This window comes from Stenella coeruleoalba (assembly GCF_951394435.1).
Source record: "Stenella coeruleoalba genome assembly, chromosome: 17".
Classification (NCBI taxonomy): Eukaryota; Metazoa; Chordata; class Mammalia; order Artiodactyla; family Delphinidae; genus Stenella; species Stenella coeruleoalba.
In genome coordinates, this window is record NC_137163.1 from 15,378,669 (window position 1) to 15,403,663 (window position 24,995).

Sequence of the window (24,995 nt, forward strand, 5' to 3'; positions counted from 1 at the left end):
TCAGTAGTTAATGTCTGGAGGCTGTTCTGGTGGAGCTTTCCACCAAGGATATATGAGCTGCTTCTAGATTTGGGGAGTCATCAGCAGAGAGATGGATTCTGAAAAATCAGGGAGTGAATTAGGTTCCCCTAGGGTGAATGTGTGGAGTAGAAATTTGGGTTGAGGAAAGAATCCTGGAAGACAGTTGGTGGAAGAGGAGCTGGTGAGAGTGAGGAGAAACAGGAGGAAAACCAGAGAAAACCTCCATGTCTATTACCTTCTGTGTAATATGGCACAGTAATACTGTGCTGTGGAATACTGGCCGGTATTTTGTCAACAATCTCTACCTTCTTGTCTCAAGGAACATCTTGAAGGTATAAGAATTCTAGTAAATGCTGGTGTTAGAATTCTGGGATTTAGTGTTTTTCTAGGCAGAATTAATGCTCCCTGATGGAGTCCCCAGAGTAAATCTCCATGTCCTCTGTTTTACAAGTGCGTGAATTACTGTACCCTGGTCTTTATTATTGGTGTGTCTCTTCTATGGAGACACGGGGGTATTACTGACTCAATTCTTTTTTTCCCAGCTCTTTGCCATGTAATAATTGATCCTGAGCAAGATACGTAACCTCTCTAAGCCCCAGTTTTTAATGAGAATCATCGTGCCGTTCAGAGGTTGTTAGGAAAGGATACAGTAAAATGGAAGAAAAAAAAAAAAGTGCTTAACACAGTGCTAGGAGTATGGTCAATAGTGAAAAACTGGTACCTACCAGTTTTGAACAGCTACCCTGAGGCTAGTGCTTTTTGATGCGTGCACGTAAGGATCGCTCTGTCCATCTCCAGAAACAGAGAAGTCAAGTTCTGTCCTCGCGTTGTGAACCAGATAAAATCTCAGCTCAACGACTCCCAACTTGCCGTGGGCCAAGTCCCGGTCTGGCTCCCGCCCAAAGACTACAAGTCCCAGCATGCCGCTCGCTGGGCCTCGACGGCCCCGCCCCTTCCGCGTTGGCCCGCACTGGGCGCCGCTCTAGGCACCGCCTCCTCTCGATGCTCCTGTCCTGGGCGCGCAATGGAAACCGGCTGCTGGTTGCTTGGCGGCGAGTTCGAGGACTCGGTGTTCGAGGAGAGGCGGGAGAGGCGGCCTGGACCGCTTGCGTCCTACCGCGCCAAGCTCTGCGAGCCGCAGGTGAGAAAGCGGGGCCTCTCGGCCTCATCCCAGCCCCCGGGTCTCGCGCTCCCGGGTCCCGGCCCGACAGCGCTTCAGACGCCCCAAGGCCGCGTGGCCTACCCCCGAACCCAAACCCTCCCGGCACGAGTCCTGCGTCCACGCGGACTCCCTGGTGTCCCTTCCCCTACTCGAGCCGCAGCCGGCTGGGCCCGGCCCCCTCTGCCCCCGAGGGAATCCCCGCGCCGTCGGCCATCAGCTCGCACCTGGCGTTCGGCCTGCCTCCCAGAGGCTTGCTGGCCTCACGCCCCTGCTCTAAAATCTGTAGTAGCTCCCGTGGAGCTTCACTGCTTCTGCTGCCGGGCAGTCAGGGCCCCCAGAAATCCAGCCCCCGCCCACTTTTCAGACCTCAGTGTTGTCTGCTCCCTGAACCGTGACGTCCCACCCACGGGCCTGCCCTTGTTCACTGAGTTCCCCCTGCCCATGTTAACCCCGTTCAGATGGTCACAATCGTTCAATTATAGACATTTCTCAAGGCGCACCTTAAATGCCACCTCCTCCAAGAAGTCTTTTCTGATTCCCCCTTCCAACCACATATTTTTGTTTTGACTCCTTTTCCCTCTTTTACCTATTAAAGCACTTGTCAGTATCTCATAAAACTCTTAGACCCAGAATGCTTAATGATCACAGGAGCGTGCGTGCTTAACTTTATGTCCTCCACAGTGCCTGGCAGTTTTTGTTCATAGTGGGAACTCCGTGAATATTTTGAATAAGTAGACTGTTAACCTGGTATTCTTTCATGTGTGTAAATCTCATCTCACCAATAATAATTCCTTTTTATCAGGTAGTGTTCCAGGCACTGGGCAGGGTTCCTTGACACGTATTGTCTCATTTTTCCTTAAAACCCTTGTACTTACAGATGTCAGGCACTCAGAAATTACTGAATTGTATGCTTGCTTTATTTCACTTACATTTTCTCCTTGCCACATGCAGTCTTTCAGAGTGACCTTTAGTACTTGATCGTGTAGACTAAAAGCGGGGAATGGGCTTTCAAAGTCATGGGGTACCGCATTAAAAAGCCACAGGTGTGAGATAGGACCCTTGCGTTCCAGCGTTGGCTTTACCGGTTGCCTTTCAAAGTGTCAGTTCCTTATTTGTCATTTGAGAAAAAATAATGTTTGCTGGCTCACAGGTTTATTGTGAGAGTGGAATGAGATAATACTTCGCCAGGTGTGGTATGCTGTATACTTATAAAGTAAAATCCCCAAATCACTTGTCATTAGAATTTACTTGGTAAATGGTAACTGCTCATAAATTCAGGCCCCATTCAAGTCCTCTTGGTTTCCCCAAGTGTAAAACCAGGAGTTTGGGTTAGAAGATCAGTGTTCCCTGCCTGTTTGGTGTGGGACCAGGTGTTTTGCCTTACCAGCACTTCTCTTCTTAGTCTCACCCTTGTTCACAGCTTTTCCCTCCTACTCTTATCAGAATGGGGTATTTAAAGCCATCCCCATCTGCGCTCTTGCGTTTGAAAGCCAATTTTGCTTGATCATTTCCCAGTAGGATGATGAACATTGGATGGAGGTTTGCAGTTATTCAGTTATTGTTCAAGAAGTTGGGATTGGCTGATAATCTAATAGAGTATGTGACTGGAGAGCAATAAAGTGCAAAGGAAAATTATGGGTTCAGTATATAGGCTGTTGTTGGGTTACACAGTACTTCAGGGAGAACAGAAAAACAGTGGTTGCTAGCTTTCTCCACAATGATGAATCAGGCTAAGGAGGGAAACGATTACTAATTAACGATATTACTAATTAACAGGGGGGCAGTGATACCCAAGCAACTCTTTTAGAAATAGAACCAAGAAATTTTGATGTGATGGTGGAACCATCACAAATGCAGTTACGTTTGAATTAATTATAGTGGGTAACTGACTTCATTCAGCCTCGGTGTGTTTTACTCTGAGTAAAAGGGAGGATGGGGGACTTTCCTGAGGTCACAGTGGTTGAGAATCTGCCTGCCAATGCAGGGGACACGGGTTCAATCCCTCATCTGGGAAGATCCCACATGCTGCAGAGCAACTAAGCCCGTGTGCCACAGCTACTGAACCTGCGCTCTAGAGCCCGTGAGCCACAACTACTGAAGCCCGCGCGCCTAGAGCCTGTGCTCTGCAACGAAGAGTAGCCCCTGCTCGCTGCAACTAGAGAAAACCCATGCACAGCAACAAAGACCCAATGCAGCCAGAAATAAAAACATTTTTTTAAAAAGGTGGGGCGGGGGGAGGATGAGATGCTTCTTTGGAGCTGGAAAACTGGCACACAGTGCTTCTCGTCATTCGTGTTTTCTCATGTTAATGTTCTTTATGCAATAATCAAAAAAGATCTTTCTATCCATAGGGTTTAAATCAGTAGAAAAGTGAATAAAATATTCCAGACGGGCATTTCCTGAGACTTTTCTCCTATAGCACTTTGGCATTTGATTGCACGGAAGCCACCTTTCAGCCTTCATCTCTATTCCCTCTTTGCGTCGATTCTACTTTTGGCTTTTACACTTTCATAGTAGCACTATAATGACAGTTCTTCTTTTCTGTGTCCTCTCCATAAAGAGTTGTCAATCCCTATTCCATTCACCCTAAAAATTTCTCTGCAGGAAAACATCTCAGTCTAAAGAACCATCGTGAACTGTGCTAGTTAAATGTAGGTTCCCAAGCATCACAACCCCAAATTGGAAATGCTGTAGATAAAACCATATACTTTTGTGTTTTAGTTAAGAGGTATTGTATTATTGGTATATTTACTACTTGTGATAATTTTCATAAAAACTGGGCCACCGTTAGAATTGTCATTCTTCTTTGTCAGATGTTTTCCTGAGTCTTATCCTGAAGAATTATGTCTTTTTTGAGGTTTAATCAATTATATATGGGAAATTGCTTCTGAGTAGGGGGTGGAAAAGTGTAGTTTCATTCTCTATAATATGCTGTTTTCACAATTTCTAGTGGTTTTATGAAGAAACGGGGAGCAGTGATGATGTTGAAGCTCTGACTATCCAGAAATTCAAAGGGGACCTGGCCTACAGACGGCAGGAGTATCAGGTAGAATTTAACATATAGAAGACTGCACTACTTGAAATGGGCTTTTGTTCTGTCCATTACAGTATATTTAAATAACAGTATACTGAGTTATGAGTGTGTTGTTTGTGAAGATGAATTTAATCTTTTGTGATATGTGTTTGTAATCTTAGAATCCCAAGTTTCTAGCTCTGTATAATTTGTTTTGTTTCCTGTAACTCCAGTATAGAGAGCTTGTTGGGATCCTTGTAGGTCTGTTTCCCCAGGTTCTGTATCTCCTAATTATGTGGGAACCTCTAGCACAGATACCTCATGGGGCCACAGGAACAAAGCACCCGAAAATGTGTAAGGAAAGGAAAGAACTAACAACTAGATTAGTTGTCAGCTTGCTTTATTTAGAGACTTCATGTCATCTTCACAAGAGTCCTGTTGTTATTTTGCTGAGGTGAAAAGGTTATACAGCAAGTTAGTGGCAAACCCAGGATTCACATTCTGGTCTTCTGGGCTCCAGAATGCTTTATTTATAGTCTCCAGCCATTTTTTCTCTACCTTTCAGAAAAAGAGTACTGACTAAAATGCTCAAGTCTTCCTTTAGTTCATTGTAGGGTCAGTTATAACATTACCTTCTGCCTAGGAAACACGTCACCCCCATGACTGAATTCTTTTTTCTACTGTGTTTTCTGCCTTTCTTTTCATCCCTTCCCTTCATTTTCCTTTATTTAACAAATATTTGCCAGAAAGCACTGCAGGAGTATTCCAGTATCTCAGAAAAACTGCCGTCTACGAATTTTGCCATGAAAAGGGATGTCCAGGAAGGCCAGGCTCGGTGTCTCGTTCACCTGGGGAGGCACGAGGAAGCCCTGGAGATTGCTACAAACTTGGTGAGTGGTTTCTGTGCGTATTTCCATTTGCTTCCCTAGGATGGCTGAATGGTTTATTTTGTAAAAAACAAAACAAAACAAAAGACAACTTGTTGCAGCTAAATCTGTGTGTTTGGATAAGCAGAAGAAAATTGTCAGTGGTGGAAGAACTTTATTATGATGAACAGTTTGGAGGTCTAGACATAATCATTTGCTTGTAATATTTTTTCCTGTGTTATGCTCAAAATTTTTCATTGCCTGAAAATCTCACTTGCAAAGGTTTTTTTTTTTTTTTTGGCTGTGTCGGGTCTTAGTTGCGGCATGCAGGATCTTTCATTGAGGTGTGCGGACTTCTCTTTAGTTGTGGTGTGCAGTTTTTTTCTCTTTCTAGTTGTATCACACAGGCTTCAGAGCATATGGGCTCTAGTTGAGGAGCGCGGGCTCAGTAGTTGCGGTGTGCGGGCTTAGTTGCCCCGCGTCATGTGGGATCCTGGTTCCCCGACCAGGGATCGAACCCACATTCCCTGCACTGGAAGGCAGACTTTTTAGCACTGGACCACCGTGGAAGTCTCACCTGCAAAGGTTTTTACTCTTGTTAGGAGTAAATACTCAGAGTGGAAGGATTATGTGATGTGTTTTCTTCTTTAGGTGTTTTGTTGTTGTTTAGATTTTTATTTTCTAAAATTTCTACAATGAACATACATTACTTTTATAAACAGGAAAAAAGTTTACCAAAAAATGACTAAATATCATACTAGGCCAAGCTTAATCCTTTTTATTCTTAAATGGAGTCTGCAGAATTTTTTTTAAGGAATTTAATAAAAGCAGGTTTTTTTGCAATTCTATATCCTGCTTGTTTTTGTTTTCAGATTAAAGCACCTACAGTTTTTAGTGTAAATTTTATATGGGGACAAGTCTCAGTCGACCAGTCCTAGTTTATAGATGACCAGTTTTCTTCCTCAGAGGGACTTACTGAGGCACTGAGGCTCTGATCTTGAATCCTGTGGATCTCGTTGACCAGAGGTCAGCCTGAAGTACGCAGCCAATTGAGTTGTCCTCCTCCGTTTCATTAACTAAGAGAAATCCCACAGTTTGCTTGCCGGGGTTCATTGCATAGGACCTCAGCCTCTTGCAGTGAGAGGAACCCTTGGTGGTAATTGTCTTCGGAACATGGAAAACAGCTGTGTTTTGTTCACTCTTTTTCTCCCCTCTACTAATTGTGGGTTAATTCTTAAGCTGGAAGATAAGATTACCCTGTTAAGGAAGCACATGGCATGAACACAGTGAACTTGGAGGGGTTTAATGGTGTTCAGTCTCCCTGGTCTGAAAATTAACAGCAACTTCGGTTCTTTCAGTTGCTTTTTCTAGACATCAGTCACCCGTCCTTCCTCACTGTTCTGCTCTCCCATCACCTCTCTCTTCCTCACATCACCTGCATATCACTGTTGTGCTTTGTCTCCCCCCCTAGACCACCGAAAGCAGTGACAGGTGGATTAGTGTCAGGGGCTGGACTGGCTCTCTGGTTCCTTCTAGCTTAGTGAGTCTCTGCTGTTGTGGCTCAGAGAAGGATTTCTTGCCAGCAGATGCCATCCAGAGCTTGGGATAGTTACCAGGCAGGAGGAAGGACCAGTCAGAAGACCTTCAGCTCCTCTGTCAGGACTTTGAGAACTGGTCCTTGGGCTGCTGGGCACCCTGGTGGGCAGGAGTGTTGGGGAAGAAATGGCAGCATAGGCTAATAGGTCTCACCCCTTTCTTTGGGTCTCTTCACATGATCTCAGTGGAGCCTGCCCATTTGCATGGTTTTCTCATTTCCTGATGCCCTGTGTTTTGTTTTCTTTTTCCCTACTTGTAGGCCCTCTTCTTGTTACTCGCTCCGGCCCATTTCTGGGTTTTGTCCCAGTGGTTATTGCCCCCTCGTGCTCTGGAGTGGGCAGGTCATGACCCAGCATTGAACAAAACACAGTGAGTCTTGGAGTGCCCAGCAGGATATGAACACTTTATGCTCACAACTTCTACTGAAGTTTATTCACCTCTCTTCTTAATCATTTTTGGATAAAATTTGTAATGGAACTTATTTCTTTCTTTTTATTTTATTTTATTTTGGCTGCCAGTGCAGCCAAAATTTTGTTCTTTGTTGCTGTGTGCAGGCTTTCTCTAGCTGCGGCGAGCAGGGGCTACTCTTTGTTGCAGTGCACGGGCTTCTTACTGCAGTGGCTTCTCTTGTTGCAGAGCACGGGCTGTAGGCTCGCGGGCTTCAGTAGTTGTGGCGCACGGGCTTAGTTGCCTCACATGTGGGATCTTCCCTGCCAGGGCTTAAACCCATGTCCCCTGCATTGGCAGGTGGGTTCTTAACCACTGCGCCACCAGAGAAGCCCTGGAACTTATTTCTTAAACAAACAGTTTATACATCTTATAGCGGCTGATAGGCTCATGTGATAAACTGTGGTAAGGAAACTGCTTTTTGACAGTTACTGACTTTTTTTTTTCCATTTATCACTTCACAAACATTTATTTCAGTCTTACCATGTGTGCAGTTCTGGGTTCGGTGCTAAGGAGACAGAAAACCATGTCCATACCCTGCCCATACATTGCTGGCCTAGTGTCTAGTGGGAGAATCCTAAGCCAGCTAACACGCGTCAGCTCTTCTGAAGTACCTTTCTTCTGTGACTTCTAGTGGGACCGATTGTAGCTCTGCTACTTATAGCTGTGTGACGTCAGGCAGCTTGTCTGACTTCTCTCTTAGGACTCAGTTGCCTCAACTATAAAATGGGGATAGTGGTAGAGTCTATTTTAAAGGATTGTCTTGAGGATTAAATGAGTAAAGCACTTAGAGTAGTGTCTGGCATATGGTAAGCACTCTGTAAATGTTAACTCTCGTCATCATCATTGCATTATAGAAGGAGTTGCAGTACTGTGCATACAAACTCGTTTAAATGGAATGTAGTTTCCAGAGAGTTCTTTACTAGCTAGGCCATCAAAACCATGGTCTGCGTGCTCCACCCTACCCCACCACATACTTGCTTCCGCAATCTGAAAATGTTTGTAAACAGTATAGAGCACTATAGACTGTAGAGGAAAGGTGGCGTTTGCTGTAGGTAGTTTATACGTGTTGCTTTCACTATGATAAATAAAAAACATAAAGATGTGTTACTAAACAGTTATTAGACATCTGCTATGTCTGAGGTGCTGTGCTCTCTACTAGGAATTCAGCATTGAACAAAAACTTCTGGAACTTAATGGTCTCTGGGGAAGGACAGAATACTGAACAATAGTAATAATAAAACCAGATCAGATCTGTCATCGGGAAGGTATAGTATGACTGAATAGGTTACATGAGGCTTTATTTCCTGTCTCTTCACTCAATATATGAATACTTAGAATCCTCCTCAAGCTTTCACTCACTGGTCAGCCAGTTTCTTCCAGCTGCATGCTGGGTAGGTTTTTTTTTGTTTTTTTGCGGTACGCGGGCCTCTCACTGTTGTGGCCTCTCCCGTTGCGGAGCACAGCCTCCGGACGTGCAGGCTCAGCGGCCGTGGCTCACGGGCCTAGCCACTGCGCAGCATGTGGGATCTTCCCGGACCGGGGCATGAACCCGTGTCCCCTGCATCGGCAGGCGGACTCTCAACCACTGTGCCACCAGGGAAGCCCCATGCTGGGTAGTTTTACTCATATTTCTTGCTCAGTTCTATGCAGGGGCTTGATCTGAATACTAGTAGGCCAGGTTTTCCTTAGACTTAAAATGAACTGAATCTCTACAGACTTTAACTTAGAAAAAGGAGGCATGTTTCCCTAACCCACAGGGCTTTTGCCATTTGGCAAGTTAGGCAAGAGGTGATGGCTCTGATTAAGGAGACTTGAAAAGGATTTTCTGATCAGAAGGAAACCAAGCAATCCCCTCCAGCCAGAAATAATTGGCCCTGCTAATAGTTACCAGAGAGGGCATTTGGATTCAGTTATGCATCACGAAACACTGAGAGCTGCAGGGCCATCCTGTTTAGGATATCTAGGCCAAGTAAAATTTGGAAATAGAGTCCATTTGAATCCTCAAGGAAATTACGATTTGGATTTTTAGAAAACCTGGAATATTAAAATGGAACCATTAGCACAGGGTATAAAAAAGTTGGCTTGGGTCTTTCAGATATCTGGCTGAAGACAATAAAGATTATAATACAAATGGAAAATAAACTGACACAGAGGTTTTTGGTGCTGAACTTTGCCAGGCCACTATCACCTGGATTATGTGACTGTTGTGACATTAGGGTGTTTGGGAATGACTGGTGATTATTTTGTTAGGTTAGTTTATATTTCTCTAGGTTTATGGTTTTGAACTGAGATCTATTGAAAAATATTTAGTTCACCCTACTTGTGTGGCTACTTGTCATTTATAACATGTACAACTTGGATTTTTAGGCATCTTCATTTTTATATGGGAAACATTCCATAGTTTAAACTTCCTAATCTTTTTTTTTTCTCCTTAGGAAAATAAGGCAACTAACACAGACCATTTAACCACTGTGCTCTACCTCCAGTTTGCTATTTGTTCAAGTTTGCAGAACTTGGAGAAAACAATTTTCTGCCTACAGAAACTGATTTCTTTGCATCCCTTTAATCCTTGGAACTGGGGCAGATTGGGAGAGGCTTACCTGAATCTGGAGCCAGTGCTTGCAGCATTGCTTGCGTCATCTCAGAAACAGAACAGTTTCACCTCGAGTGACAAGGCTATCAAATCCTCTTGTCCCCACTCAGGAAAAGACTGTCTTTTGTGTTTCCCTGAAATGTTGCCCGAGAGCTCTGCGTTATCTGTGGAAACGAGCAGTGGTAATAACCAGAAGAATGAGAAAGCTTTAAAAAATATTCAAAACTGTATGGCAGAAGAGAGAGCAGCAGTGTTGCTAGAAACTCAGATGAAAGCCTGTGCCTCTTTTATACGAACCAGGTAAGCTAAGAGTGAATTAAACACACATGGTGCTAAGCTCAGAGTAAAGGTTTTATTTTTCTAATTTTAAGCTTCTAAAAATTCTAGGCCACACACTTAGTATATGTTTTTAAGATTTTTCCCATGGTCTAGATAGAATCCTTTGAATGCATTCTTTTAGCATGTAAGATTTAAAAACAAAACTATGTTTGCTCAAAACTACAACTTGTATCATCACTCAAGATAAAAGGTTAAAATTGGCAGCCATTAAAATTAGGAAAGAAAATTAAATGTATAAAACATTGACAAAGGGGGAAGCGATACATACATATATATTTTTTTAACATCTTTATTGGAGTATAATTGCTTTACAATGGTGTGTTAGTTTTTGCTTTATAACAAAGTGAATCAGCTATACATATACATATGTCCCCATATCTCTTCCCTCTTGCATCTCCCTCCCTCCCACCCTCCCTATCCCACCCCTCTAGGTGGTCACAAAGCACCGAGCTGATCTCCCTGTGCTATGCGGCTGCTTCCCACTAGCTATCTATTCTACATTTGGTAGTGTATATATGTCCGCGCCACTCTCTCACTTTGTCCCAGCTTACCCTTCCCCCTCCCCATGTCCTCAAGTCCATTCTCTGGTAGGTCTGTGTCTTTATTCCCATCTTGCCCCTAGGTTCTTCATGACTTTTTTTTTTTTTAGATTCCATATATATGTGTTAGCATATGGTATTTGTTTTTCTCTTTCTGACTTACTTCACTCTGTATGATAGACTCTAGGTCCATCCACCTCACTACAAATAACTCAATTTTGTTTCTTTTTATGGCTGAGTAATATTCCATTGTATATATGTGCCACATCTTCTTTATCCATTCATCTGTTGATGGACACTTAGGTTGCTTCCATGTCCTGGCTATTGTAAATAGAGCTGCAATGAGCATTATGCTACATGACTCTTTCTACATTATGGTTTTCTCAGGATATATGCCCAGGAGTGGGATTGCTGGGTCGTATGGTAGTTCTATTTTTAGTTTTTTAAGGAACCTCCATACTGTTCTCCATAGTGGCTGTATCAATTTACATTCCCACCAACAGTGCAAGAGTGTTCCCTTTTCTCCACTCCCTCTCCAGCATTTATTATTTTTAGACTTTTTGATGATGGCCATTCTGACCAGTGTGAGATGATATCATTGTAGTTTTGATTTGCATTTCTCTAATGATTAATGATGTTGAGCATTCTTTCATGTGTTTGTTAGCAATCTGTATATCTTCTTTGGAGAAATGTCTATTTAGGTCTTCTGCCCATTTTCGGATTGGGTTGTATGTTTTTTTGATATTGAGCTGCTGTAAATTTTGGAGATTAATCCTTTGTCAGTTGCTTCATTTGCAAATATTTTCTCCCATTCTGAGGGTTGTCTTTTCGTCTTGTTTATGGTTTCCTTTGCTGTGCAAAAAAAAAAAAAAAAAAGATTGCTGTGGCTATTCGGGGTCTTTTGTGTTTCCATACAAATTGTGAAATTTTTTGTTCTAGTTCTGTGAAAAATGCCAGTGGTAGTTTGATAGGGATTGCATTGAATCTGTAGATTGCTTTGGGTAGTATAGTCATTTTCACAATGTTGATTCTTCCAATCCAAGAACATGGTATATCTCTCCATTTGTATCATCTTTAATTTCTTTCATCAGTGTCTTATAATTTTCTTCATATAGGTCTTTTGTCTCCTTAGGTAGGTTTATTCCTAGATATTTTATTCTTTTTGTTGCAGTGGTAAATGAGAGTGTTTTCTTAATTTCACTTTCAGATTTTTCATCATTAGTGTATAGGAATGCCAGAGATTTCTGTGCATTAATTTTGTATCCTGCTACTTTACCAAATTCATTGATTAGCTCTAGTAGTTTTCTGGTAGCATCTTTAGGATTCTCTATGTATACTATCACGTCATCTGCAAACAGTGACAGCTTTACTTCTTCTTTTCCAATTTGGATTCCTTTTATTTCTTTTTCTTCTCTGAGTGCTGTGGCTAAAACTTCCAAAACTATGTTGAATAATAGTGGTGAGAGTGGGCAACCTTGTCTTGTTCCTGATCTTAGTGGAAATGGTTGCAGTTTTTCACCATTGAAGACGATGTTGGCTATGGGTTTGTCATATATGGCCTTTATTATGTTGAGGAAAGTTCCCTCTGTGTCTACTTTCTGGAGGGTTTTTATCATAAAAGGGTGTTGAATTTTGTCGAAAGCTTTCTCTGCATCTGTTGAGATGATCATATGGTTTTTCTCCTTCAGTTTGTTAATATGGTATCACGTTGATTGATTTGCGTATATTGAAGAATCCTTGCATTCCTGGAATAAACCCCACTTGATCATGGTGTATGATCCTTTTAATGTGCTGTTGGATTCTGTTTGCTAGTATTTTGTTGAGGATTTTTGCATCTATGTTCATCAGTGATACCGGCCTGTAATTTTCTTTCTTTGTGACATCTTTGTCTGGTTTTGGTATCAGGGTGATAGTGGCCTCGTAGAATGAGTTTGGAAGTGTTCCTCCCTCTGCTATATTTTGGAAGAGTTTGAGAAGGATAGGTGTTAGCTCTTCTCTAAATATTTGACAGAATTGCCCTGTGAAGCCATCTGGTCCTGGGCTTTTGTTTGTTGGAAGATTTTTAATCACAGTTTCAATTTCAGTGCTTGTGATTGGTCTGTTCATATTTTCTATTTCTTCCTTGTTCAGTCTCAAAACGTTGTGCATTTCTAAGAATTTGTCCATTTCTTCCAGGTTTTCCATTTTATTGGCATATAGTTGCTTGTAGTAATCTCTCATGATCCTTTGTATTTCTGCAGTGTCAGTTGTTACTTCTCCTTTTTCATTTCTAATTCTATTGATTTGAGTCTTATCCCTTTTTTTCTTGATGAGTCTGCCTAATGGTTTATCAATTTTGTTTATCTTCTCAAAGAACCAGCTTTTAGTTTTACTGATCTTTGTTATCGTTTCCTTCGTTCCTTTTTCATTTATTTCTGATCTGATCTTTATGATTTCTTTCCTTCTGCTAACTTTGGGGTTTTTCTGTTCTTCTTTCTCTAATTGCTTTAGGTGTAAGGTTAGGTTGTTTATTTGAGATGTTTCTTGTTTCTTGAGGTAGGATTGTAGTGCTATAAACTTCCCTCTTAGAACTGCTTTTGCTGCATACTATAGGTTTTGGGTTGTCGTGTTTTCATTGTCATTTGTTTCTAGGTAATTTTTGACTTCCTCTTTGATTTCTTCAGTGATCTCTTGGTTATTTAGTAGTGTATTGTTTAGCCTCCATGTGTTTGTATTTTTTACAGATTTTTTCCTGTAGTTGATATTTAGTCTTACAGCGTTGTGGTTGGAAAAGATACTTGAGACAATTTCGATTTTCTTACATTTACCAAGGCTTGATTTGTGACCCAGGATATGATCTATCCTGGAGAATGTTCCATGAGCACTTGAGAAGAATGTGTATTCTGTTGTTTTTGGATGGAATGTTCTATAAATATCAGTTAAGTCTGTCTTGTTTAATGTATCATTTAAAGTTTGTGTTTCCTTATTTATTTTCATTTTGGATGATCTGTCCATGGGTGAAAGTGGGGTGTTAAAGTCCCCTACTATGATTGTGTTACTGGCGATATCCCCTTTTATGGCTGTTAGTATTTGCCTTATGTATTGAGGTGCTCCTGTGTTGGGTGCATAAATATTTACAACTGTTATATCTTCTTCTTGGATTGATCCCTTGATCATTATGTAGTGTCCTTTTTTGTCTTTTGTAATAGTCTTTGTTTTAAAGTCTATTTTGTCTGATATGAGAATTGCTAGTCCAGCTTTCTTTTGATTTCCATTTGCATGGAATATCTTTTTCCATCCCCTCACTTTCAGTCTGTATGTGTCCCTAGGTTTGAAGTGGGTCTCTTGTAGACAGCATATATACGGGTCTCGTTTTTGTGTCCATTCGGCTAGTCTATGTCTTTTGGTTGGAGCATTTAATCCATTTACATTTAAGGTAATTATTGATATGTATGATCCTGTCACCATTTTCTTAATTGTTTTGGGTTTGTTATTGTAGGTCTTTTCCTTCTCTTGTGTTTCCTGCCTAGAGAAGTTCCTTTAGCGTTTGTTGTAAAGCTGGTTTGGTGGTGCTGAATTCTCTTAGCTTTTGCTTGTCTGTAAAGGTTTTAATTTCTCTGTCAAGTCTGAATGAGATCCTTGCTGGGTAGAGTAATCTTGGTTGTAGGTTTTTCTCCTTCATCACTTTAAATATGTCCTGCCTGTCCCTTCTGGCTTGCAGAGTTTCTGTTGAAAGATCAGCTGTTAACCTTATGGGGATTCCCTTGTGTGTTATTTGTTGTTTTTCCCTTGCTGCCTTTAATATGTTTTCTTTGTATTTAATTTTTGTTAGTTTGATTAATATGTGTTTTGGCATGTTTCTCCTTGGATTTATCCTGTGTGGGACTCTCTGTGCTTCCTGGACTTGATTAACTATTTCCTTTCACATATTAGGGAAGTTTTCAACTATTACCTCTTCAAATATTTTCTCAGTCACTTTCTTTTTCTCTTCTTCTTCTGGGACCCCTATAATTCAAATGTTGGTGTGTTTAGTGTTGTCCCAGAGGTTTCTGAGACTGTCCTCAATTCTTTTCATTCTTTTTTCTTTATTCTGCTCTGCAGTAGTTATTTCCACTATTTTATTTTCCAGGTCACTTATCCGTTCTTCTGCCTCAGTTATTCTGCTATTGATCCCTCTAGAGAATTTTTAATTTCATTTATTGTGTTGTTCATCACTGTTTGTTTGCTCTTTAGTTCTTCTAGGTCCTTGTTAAACATTTCTTTTATTTTCTCTATTCTATTTCCAAGATTTTGGATCATCTCTACTATCATTTTTCTGAATTCTTTTTCAGGTAGACTGCCTATTTCCTCTTCATTTGTTTGGTCTGGTGGGGTTTTGCCTTGCTCCTTCATCTGCTTTGTATTTCTCTGTCTTCTCATTTTGCTTAAGTTACTGTGTTTGGGGTCTCCTTTTCGCAGGCTGCAGGTTCGTAATTCCTGTTGTTTTTGGTGTCTGTCCCCAGTGGCTAAGGTTGGTTCAGTGGGTTGTGTAGTTTTCCTGGTGGAGGGGACTAGTGCCTGTGTTCTGGTGGATGAGGCTGGATCTTGTCTTTCTGGTGGGCAGGACTGCGTCCAGCTGGGTGTTTTGGGGTGTCCATGGCCTTATTATGATTTTAGGCAGCCTCTCTGCTAATGGGTGGGGTTGTGTTCCTGTCTTGCTAGTTGTTTGGCATAGGGCGTCCTGCACTGTAGCTTGCTGGTCGTTGAGTGGAGCTGGGTCTTGGCGTTGAGATGGAGATATCTGGGAGATTTCCGCCGTTTGATATTACGTGGAGCTGGTAGGTCTCTTGTGTACCAGTGTCCTGAAGTTGGCTCTCCCACCTCAGAGGCACAGCCCTGACACCTGGCTGGAGCACCAAGAGCCTGTCATCCACACGGCTCAGAATAAAAAAGGAGAAAAAAAAGAAAGGAAGAAGGAAGAGGATAAAATAAAATAAAATAAAGTTATTAAAATAAAAAAAATTATTAAAAAAAAATTTTTAAGTAATTAAAAAACAAAAAACGGACAGAATCCTAGGAGAAATGGTAAAAACAAAGCTATACAGACAAAATCACACACAGAAGCATACACATACACCTTCACAAAGAGAGAAAAAGGGAAAAATACGTATATATCATTGCTCCCAAAGTCCACCTCCTCAATTTGGGATGATTCGTTGTCTGTTCAGGTATTCCAGAGATGCAGGTACATCAAGTTGATTGTGGAGATTTAATCTGCTGCTCCTGAGGCTGCTGGGAGAGATTTCCCTTTCTCTTCTTTGTTTTCACAGCTCCCTGGGTTCACCTTTGGGTTTGGCCCCGCCTCTGTGTGTAGGTCGCCTTCAGGCTTCTATTCTTCGCTCAGACAGGACGGGGTTAAAGGAGCAGCTGATTCGGTGGCTCTGGCTCACTCAGGCTGTGGGGGAGGGAGGGGTACCGCTGCAGGGCGAGCAGGCGGCAGAGGCCAGCATGCCGTTGCATCAGCGTGAGGCGCGCTGTGTGTTCTCCCGGGGAAGTTGTCCCTGGATCCCGGGACCCTGGCAGTGGCGGGCTGCACAGGCTCCCAGGAGGGGAGGTGTGGATAGTGACCTGTGCTTGCACACAGGGGAAACGATATTTTAAAGAAGGAATTTTTCACTCACATTCCACAGAAAGCTACCGAAGAAGGGAATCTGCTCGTGTGTTCAAGTCATTATTAATAACACAAATAAACAACGTTTAATTCATTCTACAGGGAATTCCCATGGTTCAGGGACTCCCATGGTTTTGGATCCATAGTGTATAAGAGTTTAGGGAGAGGGGAGAGTACACTGGACCAGTTCTGTAATTTATGAGAGAAACAGACTCTCTCAGGTCTCAGATAATACCAAAAAAACATAGCATTGGGTTTTGTTTTGTTGATTTTTTTTTAACTCTGAAGAATTCAAGAAGTATTGATGTTAACAGTGAGTCTTACTGAAAAGCGGTATCTATTTGGCAGATTTTAAACTTCCTTCAGCGGATGTTTATTTAGCATTGCCTATATCACTTTAATTCAGAAGTGCATTGAATGACATCTGGGTTCCAGGCACCTGCTGGGGCCTGGGATCATAAAGATCATCAAAAAAGAGTCCCTTTCCTTACACTGCTCAGTGTATTGAGGAAAACATATGTGCAGTCGGTGACCAGCAGCACAGGTGCTAAACAGTGTGTCAGTGGCAGAGAACCCTTCAGGGACCAGTACCTGGGAGCTGTGCAGAGTGGCAGGAAGAAGGACCTCCACAGATGGAATGGGGCTCCTGGGAACATTTGTCAGTCGTGTAGATGAATGTACTCGATGCTGTGTATACATTATTTCATTTTCACCCTCACCACTCTCTGGGGTACATGTTGGGATCCCAGTGTACAGACTGGGGAGCTGATTTGGAATCATGCCCAAGGTGGCACAGCTGTGAAGTGCTGCCAGGATCTGGACCCAGATCTTTGACTCCAGAGCCTGTGTTCTTGCCAGGATATCTTGCGAGAGAGAAAGCACGGCCCAAGGAGTGGAAGGGCTGGTGTAGAATGGTGGTGTCACGTGGTCCGGTGCAGTGAGAGCAGCTTTGGTGGCAGGAGACCGAGAGGTGGGCTGTGGACCCCGAGACCAGAACAGCGTCATGAGCAGGAGGCAGGACCTTGGAGTCAGATCCCATTTTAAGGGACCTAATACATCGTTGTTATTGAGGGAATTAGCCTGGACTTCTGCGCTTGCTCGCTCACCGCTCACCGTCTGACCTTGCACAAATTACTTCAGCTCTCCGATCTCCAGTTTCCTCATCTTGACAGATGGAGAAATGGGGGAAATGCCTACCTTGTAGAGTTGTGAGGTTTAAAGTATCTGAAGCACTTATTGTAGTATGCATTGTGCGTAAACATTTGGTAAATGTTGTACTTCTGCTGTTTTGTTTTTATTCGCACAAGGTGTTAAATGTCATCTTAAAGAGTTTGGGCCTTATGCCGAAGGTCTGAAGAATATTTAAATGTTTAAGTGGTGTGACAAGAGCTCTGATTTCGAGGGAGATCTGGTGGCTAGGAGGACGTATTAGAGGAAGGAGTTTGGATCCAGGGACACAAGGGAAGGGGCTGTGGACCAATCAGTGGATGGTGCCGAGGCCCTGACCTAGCACAGTGCGCTGAGAATCAAAAGGGGAAATGGATGGCACTGAGGGTGGAACAGACAGGACTTGGTGACAAGCTGAATGTGTGGGTAGGCCGGGGTGGGGAGGGGAGGACGGAAGAGTCAGACAACCCTGAAGAGTCTGCCTTGTGGGTGAGGGTGGATGCTGGTGCCTCCACTGAGACAGGACAGGGCTGGAGAGCAGAGCGGATCGAGGGTGGGAATCCAGCTGGAGTTTTCCATTAGAAGTGGGAGCTGAGCTCAGAAGAAGGGAAGTGTAGAGGTTGAGCTCCAGGAAAGATCAGCGATCAGATGGAGTGAGAAGCTTTGAAGGCGAGAGGTCTTGTGAGACCTTTGAGAAGGCACTTTCAGTAGCGATGCGGTGACAAGGCAGACTGCAGAGGACTGAGGGTGAATGAACATGAAATGGAGGCAGCAAGGGTAAGCAGTATTTTCAGGTAACTTCAGGAGCGAGAGAGAGAAAGCAAGGACATAATAGAGGCCTCGCGTATAAGTGCCTCCAGAGGCCAGGTAAGGTGATGTGAAGAGTCAGAGTGAAGGCCAGTGAGGTCATGTTCTTTTATAAAACTCCAGCGGCTTCCATTGCACTTATGTAAACTCCACGTTTCTTTCCGTGGCCTGCAGGGGCTTATGTGAGTTGGCCCTGACTGTCTTTTTCTCCTCTTTCACTACAGTTTGTTTTCTTCTTGGCTGTGTTCCGGCCACAGAGATCTTCCTGATTTCCAGACTCGGCAAGCTGGTTCTTCTGGCAGGGCCCCCTTCCCCTGGCCAAGCCCTCTTCCCGCCGTGAGCCTGCGGCTGGCTGCTCACCATCTGAGCCTTAGCTTGAGCGGTAGCTCAGAAAAGCCTTCCATCACTGCCCCGTCTGAGGTGGATGCTTCGTCCACCCTGTCTTGAGTTTTTGTTTCATAGTCTTCGTCACTGCCTGAGGTGATCTTATTTGCTTGTGCTTTGCTCTCCTTCTGTTCCTTGAGGCAGAAACCTGTCTGTTTTGCTCACCAACGTCCCTCAATGCCTAGAGTAGTGTGGGGGGCATTTCTCAAGGCAGGAAGTGAGTGAACAGGAGAGCTGAGTGCTTCTGGACGTAGCAGTGAGGCCTGAGGGGAATTGGAAAAATCTGCAGTCAGCATTTTAGAAAACAGAGAAGAGCAGGAGGTGTGGGAGGAGAGAAGAGGAGACCAGGCCAGGACCGTGACGGGGAGACTGGGGTGAGCCAGGTGCAGAGTGGCCCTGCGAGGGCCGTGGAGGGGATGGCCCTGCTGTGGGTAACGGAAGCGTGCTAGAGATCCTGTTAGTCCTTGAGGCCCAGGGAGATGGAAGGGTCATAGAGCACCGACTTCAGAGAGCTACATCCTGACACTTCTGGGAGGAGCCTTTGATGGGGAGGTTTGTTCTTTTCACTCTGCATTGTTTGTGCTTTTCAGTCACTTGACTTCTACAGGAAGCTCTTTTGAGGCTTGCTCTCTAAAGATTCCTTTGAGAAGTTTTGGTCTATGAATTTTAGAAAAGATAACTCTCCAGTGTAAAGTTGGGCAATTTGTTGAGAGTAAGGAGCTTTCAGGATTCAAATGAAGGTGAGGACCTTCTCTTTGGCCGAGTTGGACTCACATCCAGCCCAGTTCCTGTGCTGTGTATGAACATGTCCTCACTGCTGTCCTTTATGTGAGCCTACACATTGGGACTTTCTGTTTTTCAGGCTTTTGCTTCAGCTCGCCCAATCTCAGCAAACATCGTTTGCTTTGGAGAGGAACTTAAAGACTCAGCAGGAAATTGAAGCTAAAATGAAAGGGTTCAGCTTCAAAGAAGACACTTTGCTGTTGATAGCAGAGGTGAGTGTGTCCTCTAGGGTTTATGTGAAACAAAGTATCATAGATATTTTTCCTGGCTCCGAGACCATTTTTTAAAAAACAGGGCCAAATCGCGTCTTCTGAAGGACTTCTGTCTCCCTCCTTTACGTGCCTTTTGATCACTTAACCCCCGAAAGTGGCCTCTTCATCCCCTCTGAGCAGTAGCGTGCTGTGAGGCAGGGGCTGTGTTTCGTTTACTTGTCAGTGCTTGTTAGTACCTGCCTGCTTGAACATCAGAAATGCCCGGTAATTGATTTGTGAATGCTGAATAAATGAATGAATGAGTGACTTGACATTTGGGCAGCTCTTTTGTCTGTTTTTTCTCCTGTTCATCCTCAGAACAGCCTGGGGGATGGGGGGAGCTGGAGTGAGGCTCATAGAGGCTGTGACTTGCCCTAAGGTCAGATTTTAAGTGGCGGAACTAGTTTGGAACCCATCCAGCTCCAAGTCCATTTTCTTTCTGCTCCACCCTGTTACTACTTTGATGGTTGCAGAGAAATTCAGATGTCAGGCTTTTTTTTTAACTTGGTCTGTGGCAGTTTCTCTCTGAACTCAGAGAGTGATTGCTGGAATTAGATAGCTCTGTGGGGCCCCCCCAAAATTTAAAAATGTCTTATCTTTTCAGCTAGATTTTAAGGTCCTTATAAGTGAGACATCCTTACAAGGTGTCTTAAACATCTTCATATTCTTCCCCATGTGTGACTGGAATAGTAGTCCTCTGCCTGGACAATGCATGGGAAATACCTGCATTTAAAATAGCTTTTTAAAAAAGAAATGTCTGGGCCCTCTTTGGGATGATAATGTGCATTTCATTTTGTGCTGTTACTTTTACTTAACATTGTGACATGAGCATGACCCTGTATCCTTAAATATTTCTTAATTACATACTTTTTTCTTTTTATAGTTGTTTTATTTGAATTAGGGTCCATATAAGGTCTACATACTGTGTTTGTCTCTTACATCTCTTTAATGTTATAACAGTTCCCCTTCCCCCTCTTTTTTTTTTGGTGATAAAAAATATATCTATAACATAAAATTTGCCATCTTAATTGCTGTTGAGTGTACAATTCAGTGGCGTTAGTTACATTCACGATGTTGTGCAACCACCAGCACTATTTCCAAAACGTTTTCGTCGCTCCAAATAGAAACACTTTAACCCTACCCCAACCTCTGGTAACCTCTAATCTGCTTTTTGTGTCTATGAGTTTGCCTGTGCTCGATATTTCAAATAGTGGAATCATACAATATTTGTCCTTTTATGTCTGGCTTATTTCACTTAGCATAATGTTTTCAAGGTTCTTCCATATGTATCAGAACTTCATTCCTTTTTATGGCTGAATAATATTCCATTGTGTGTGTGTACACACACACACACACACACACACACACACACACCCCACATCCTATTTGTCCATTCATCATCTGTTGATGGGCACTTGCATTGTTTTCTACCTTTTGGCTTTTGTGAATAATACTGCTATGGACATTGGCATACAAGTATCTGTTTGAGTTCCTGATTTCAATTCTTTTGGGCATCTATCTAAGAATGGAGTTGCTGGGTCATCTGGTAATTCTGTGTTTAACTTTTTGAGGAACTGCCAAACTGCATTTTGTTTTATAGGCTGATACTTTTACCTAACATTGTGGTATGATCATGACACTGTATCCTTAAATATTATTTGAGTGCATAATTTTTAATGATTGGATAGTAGTCCAGTTACAGCTTTTGATGAGCTATCATTTATCTACTTAAGTCCTATATTGGACATTTAACAAATATTCAGTACCAACTTTAATAAGTCTTTGCAAAAAAAAAAATCAGTTTTTGTGTTTGTTTTAGAATAGATTACTGGAAATAGAATCACTGGGTTAAAGTATATGAACATTTTAAAGCCTCAAAGCATGTTTCCAAATTGTCATTGAGAAAGATTGGTTCCGGGAATTCCCTGGCAGTCCAGTGGTTAGGACTCTGCGCTTTCACTGCTGAGGGCTCGGGTTTGTCCCTGGTTGGGGAACTAAGATCCTGTAAGTCACGCGGTGTGGCCAAAAAAAAAAGAGAGAGAAGAAAGGTTGGTTCTGTTTATATATCCTCCAGCAGCATATGAGAATACTGATTTTCCTTCTCCAAACCTAGATATTAGGTTGAACCATGTGAAATTGTCAATATTCAATCATTTTGACCATAAAACCAGAATTTTATATTGAACAACTTAATATTATTACTTTTTAAAATCTGTACTTTCATTGGTAAAAATAGCGCTTTTTAATATTACTGTTTATTTGATTACTAATAAAATGAACAATTTTTTCACACATTCATTGGCCATTTATATTTTGTGAAATACCTAGTCATGCTTTTTCTTCGTTATTTATGTTTCTGCTTTTCTTATTAATTTTAAGAGCTCTTTCTACACTAGGCTTACTAACCTTTTATATGTTGTTTCTATAAATACTGTATTTATAAATACAGTATTTCAGTATTTTCTGAAGTTTATGATACTTTTGATATATAGAAGTTTAAATTTTTATTTGGCCAAAGACTTCTGCAGATTTTTTGACACCTGTGAATGATATACCTGCCGAGCCTGCGTTTTGGAATATTGCATTGTTTGAGTATTACTATTATTCAATTCTCTCTTTTTTTTTTTTTTGCGGTACGTGGGCCTCTCACTGTTGTGGCCTCTCCCGTTGCGGAGCACAGGCTCCGGACGCACAGGCTCAGTGGCCATGGCTCACGGGCCCAGCCGCTCCGCGGCATGTGGGATCCTCCCGGACCGGGGCACGAACCCATGTCCCTTGCATCAGCAGGCGGACTCTCAACCACTGTGCCACCAGGGAAGCCCCTCTTTTTTTTTTTTAATTAAAAAAAAAAACACTTTTGGTGTTATACCCCAGATTTTAAAATACTGTATTTCATTGAGTCCAAGCAGTCATCAGTCATTAAGAGACATAATTATTTGATGTGCCACTAAAAGAAAAACAAGATGCTCTTTACACTGTGACACACCAGTGGGTATAAGATACATCTTGATTTCAGAGATGTTAAAATACAAAACCAAAAATTGTCTTTGAATTGATGAAAATAACATGCCTTAATAAATCCTGACAGTTGCTTGCTGTTCATCCTGTCAGCTCTAGCCTCAAACAATAAGTAGTCTTTGAAGATTTAAAGCCAGTGGAACCTGTTCTTTGAGTGGGTTTCTAATCCATTATAATTTGAGTATTCATGGACACATAGGGCCTCAGGGTTTGTAGGAAACCTAGGGACCGTCTAGTCCAAATCCAAGTGACAGATTCCCTCTACAACATCCCTGCCAAATGGCTCCCTAACTTTTCATGCCGAATCGTGGGAAATGTTTTGGGACTTAATTTTAGTTCACTGTCCTTTACCAAAGGTGGGCTGATCACTTAGCGAGTTCAGATGCAAGCTTCTTACAAACTTAACTTTGTGGGTGTCTTGTCAAAGAGAAGCTAACGCAGAACCTGGACCTGGATCTGACCAGTAGGGAGCAGTATTGTGCCTTTAGAGTGCGGGGCATGCTCTTAAGTCCCTGAGGTTGCTGTGGTAACCTTTCTGGAGGGATGGAGTCTCTCTGGATCAGGGAAGTGTGGACTCAGCTACTTGCTGCTCGACTGTTTGCTGCCTTTGACTTCTTTGGAGAACTTCTAAGAGAAGGGATCTGTGCTCTCTACACAGCAGCAGTTACATTCTGTGCAAGCGCTGCTTTTCTGTCGTTTACAAGGAGGAAGGATCACTGGTGGTGCATATTCTTGTCAGCTGCAGATGCTCCATATGACATAAGAAGGTTGACTGTCTCTCCCTGTAGCCTGAATGGTACTGCTGCCATGCTAGTGCTTTGGTGATTTGTTTGCTCAGGGGAAGACGAGACTGGAAGTAGGGGATGTTTTACAAATATGGTCTTGGATCACTGCTTCTGAATAAACATCCTTTCGATACATTGAATTGCTAGAGTTGTCACCTGGCTGCTAAAGAAATCCTTCTGTACGAAATCATTTACACTTGATAAATAGCGTGGTCTTCATCCCGTCATTCCGTGTCTGCTTCCCCTATTATTGGGACAGGGTTGTTTTTTTTTCCCCTCCTACTGCAGGTTATGGGTGAAGATATCGTCCCAGAAAAAATAAGAGATGAGGTTCACACAGAGGTGAAGTGTGTTGGCCCTGCAGCCCTGACTGCCTTGGTGATCGCGTCTTCGAAAGAATTTGAAGACAAGTGGTTCAGAAAGATCAAAGACCACTTCTGTCCCTTTGAAAATCAGTTCCATACAGAGATACAGATGTTGGTTTAGTGGTCCCTTTCAAAACAGAACAAAACATCTTGTATTAATTGTGCTGGTTTACTTCAGACAGAATCCACTGCTAATCATGGAATATACTGAATTAAAAACAATTATTTATGTCTTATAAAAATGGCTTCTCTCCCAGCTTATTTCTACTGTGTTCAGTTTTTTGGGTTTTTGTTTTCTTTTTAGATTTTTGTCATTCACTTACGTGAGGCCTACTGCCCCTTTAGAAGATAATCTGTTGGGAAAGTGTATAAAAGAGACTTACAGATTTTATTGTCTTTTAAAAACAGTTATTGTATTATAATCAGCGATGTAAGTATTACGTTGTTTAGGTCAGTTCATCAAGAATGACCAAGAATGCTACAGTGTGATAGTAAACCATTTCCAGGAAGGGTGCCTCGAGGTCTGCGAAGGCTCTGAGACTTTACCACACCTGTCAGCCCGCGCATTAACCTGCCAGTGTCATAGATGCTGCAGGAGACTTGATTACTCGTGGCCCAGGGAACAGGATAAGCTTCAGCATATTTGTATCAGTTCCTTTGCCTCCAAGTCCCAAGGCACGTGACACACATGAGCCCAAACGAAAGAGTGTACGTGCAGTGGGGTGCGTTATAGGAGAGGAACCCTGAGCTTAGGAGACACAGATCCTTTATAACGAACAGTAAGCAGGCCTGCCGTGTGCTCCAGGGGAGAACACTCTTTTTTAAGGGTGTTTACTTTGCAAGCATTGTTGAGAAGATAGTCTGGAATGAAGGGCTGTAAGTGCCTTGCTCACAAGATGTACAGAAACACGAGATCCATGGAGCTCTGTCTCAGGTGATTATCCTCTCCTTTCAGCCACATCATCTTCAAATGCAAAAGGCTTACTTGAATTAGTGGAAGAGCTCCCTTATGAGAAGTGAAATTTAGTAATAGACCAAAAACTTCATCAAGTGTTGTCCCACATAACTTTTTTTTTCCCCCGTGGCTAATGTTTTATTTTCTTTAAAAATGTTTATGGGCTTCCCTGGTGGCACAGTGGATAAGAATCCGCCTGCCAGTGCAGGGCACACGGGTTCAAGCCCTGGCCTGGGAAGATCCCACATGCCGCTGGGCAGCTAAGCCCGTGT

At 42.6% G+C, this 24,995-nt stretch overlaps 1 protein-coding gene across 2 annotated transcripts; it reads left to right on the plus strand.

The window, feature by feature from the left end:
- The first annotated feature begins 854 nt into the window (after positions 1-854).
- On the plus strand, positions 855-24,159 carry LOC307175740 (uncharacterized protein C8orf76). 2 transcript variants are annotated; one of them, XM_079901177.1, is made up of 6 exons: positions 855-1,162; positions 4,134-4,229; positions 4,943-5,086; positions 9,544-10,001; positions 19,429-19,561; positions 23,663-23,864. In XM_079901177.1, the coding sequence occupies exons 1-6, from the start codon at positions 1,046-1,048 to the stop codon at positions 23,723-23,725; spliced, it is 1,011 nt and encodes a 336-aa protein (XP_079757303.1). In that variant the 5' UTR covers positions 855-1,045; the 3' UTR covers positions 23,726-23,864. The 2 variants fall into 2 exon arrangements, with proteins under 2 accessions (XP_079757303.1, XP_079757302.1); XM_079901176.1 differs by having other exon boundaries at positions 857-1,162; positions 23,692-24,159.
- The last annotated feature ends 836 nt before the right edge of the window (positions 24,160-24,995 follow it).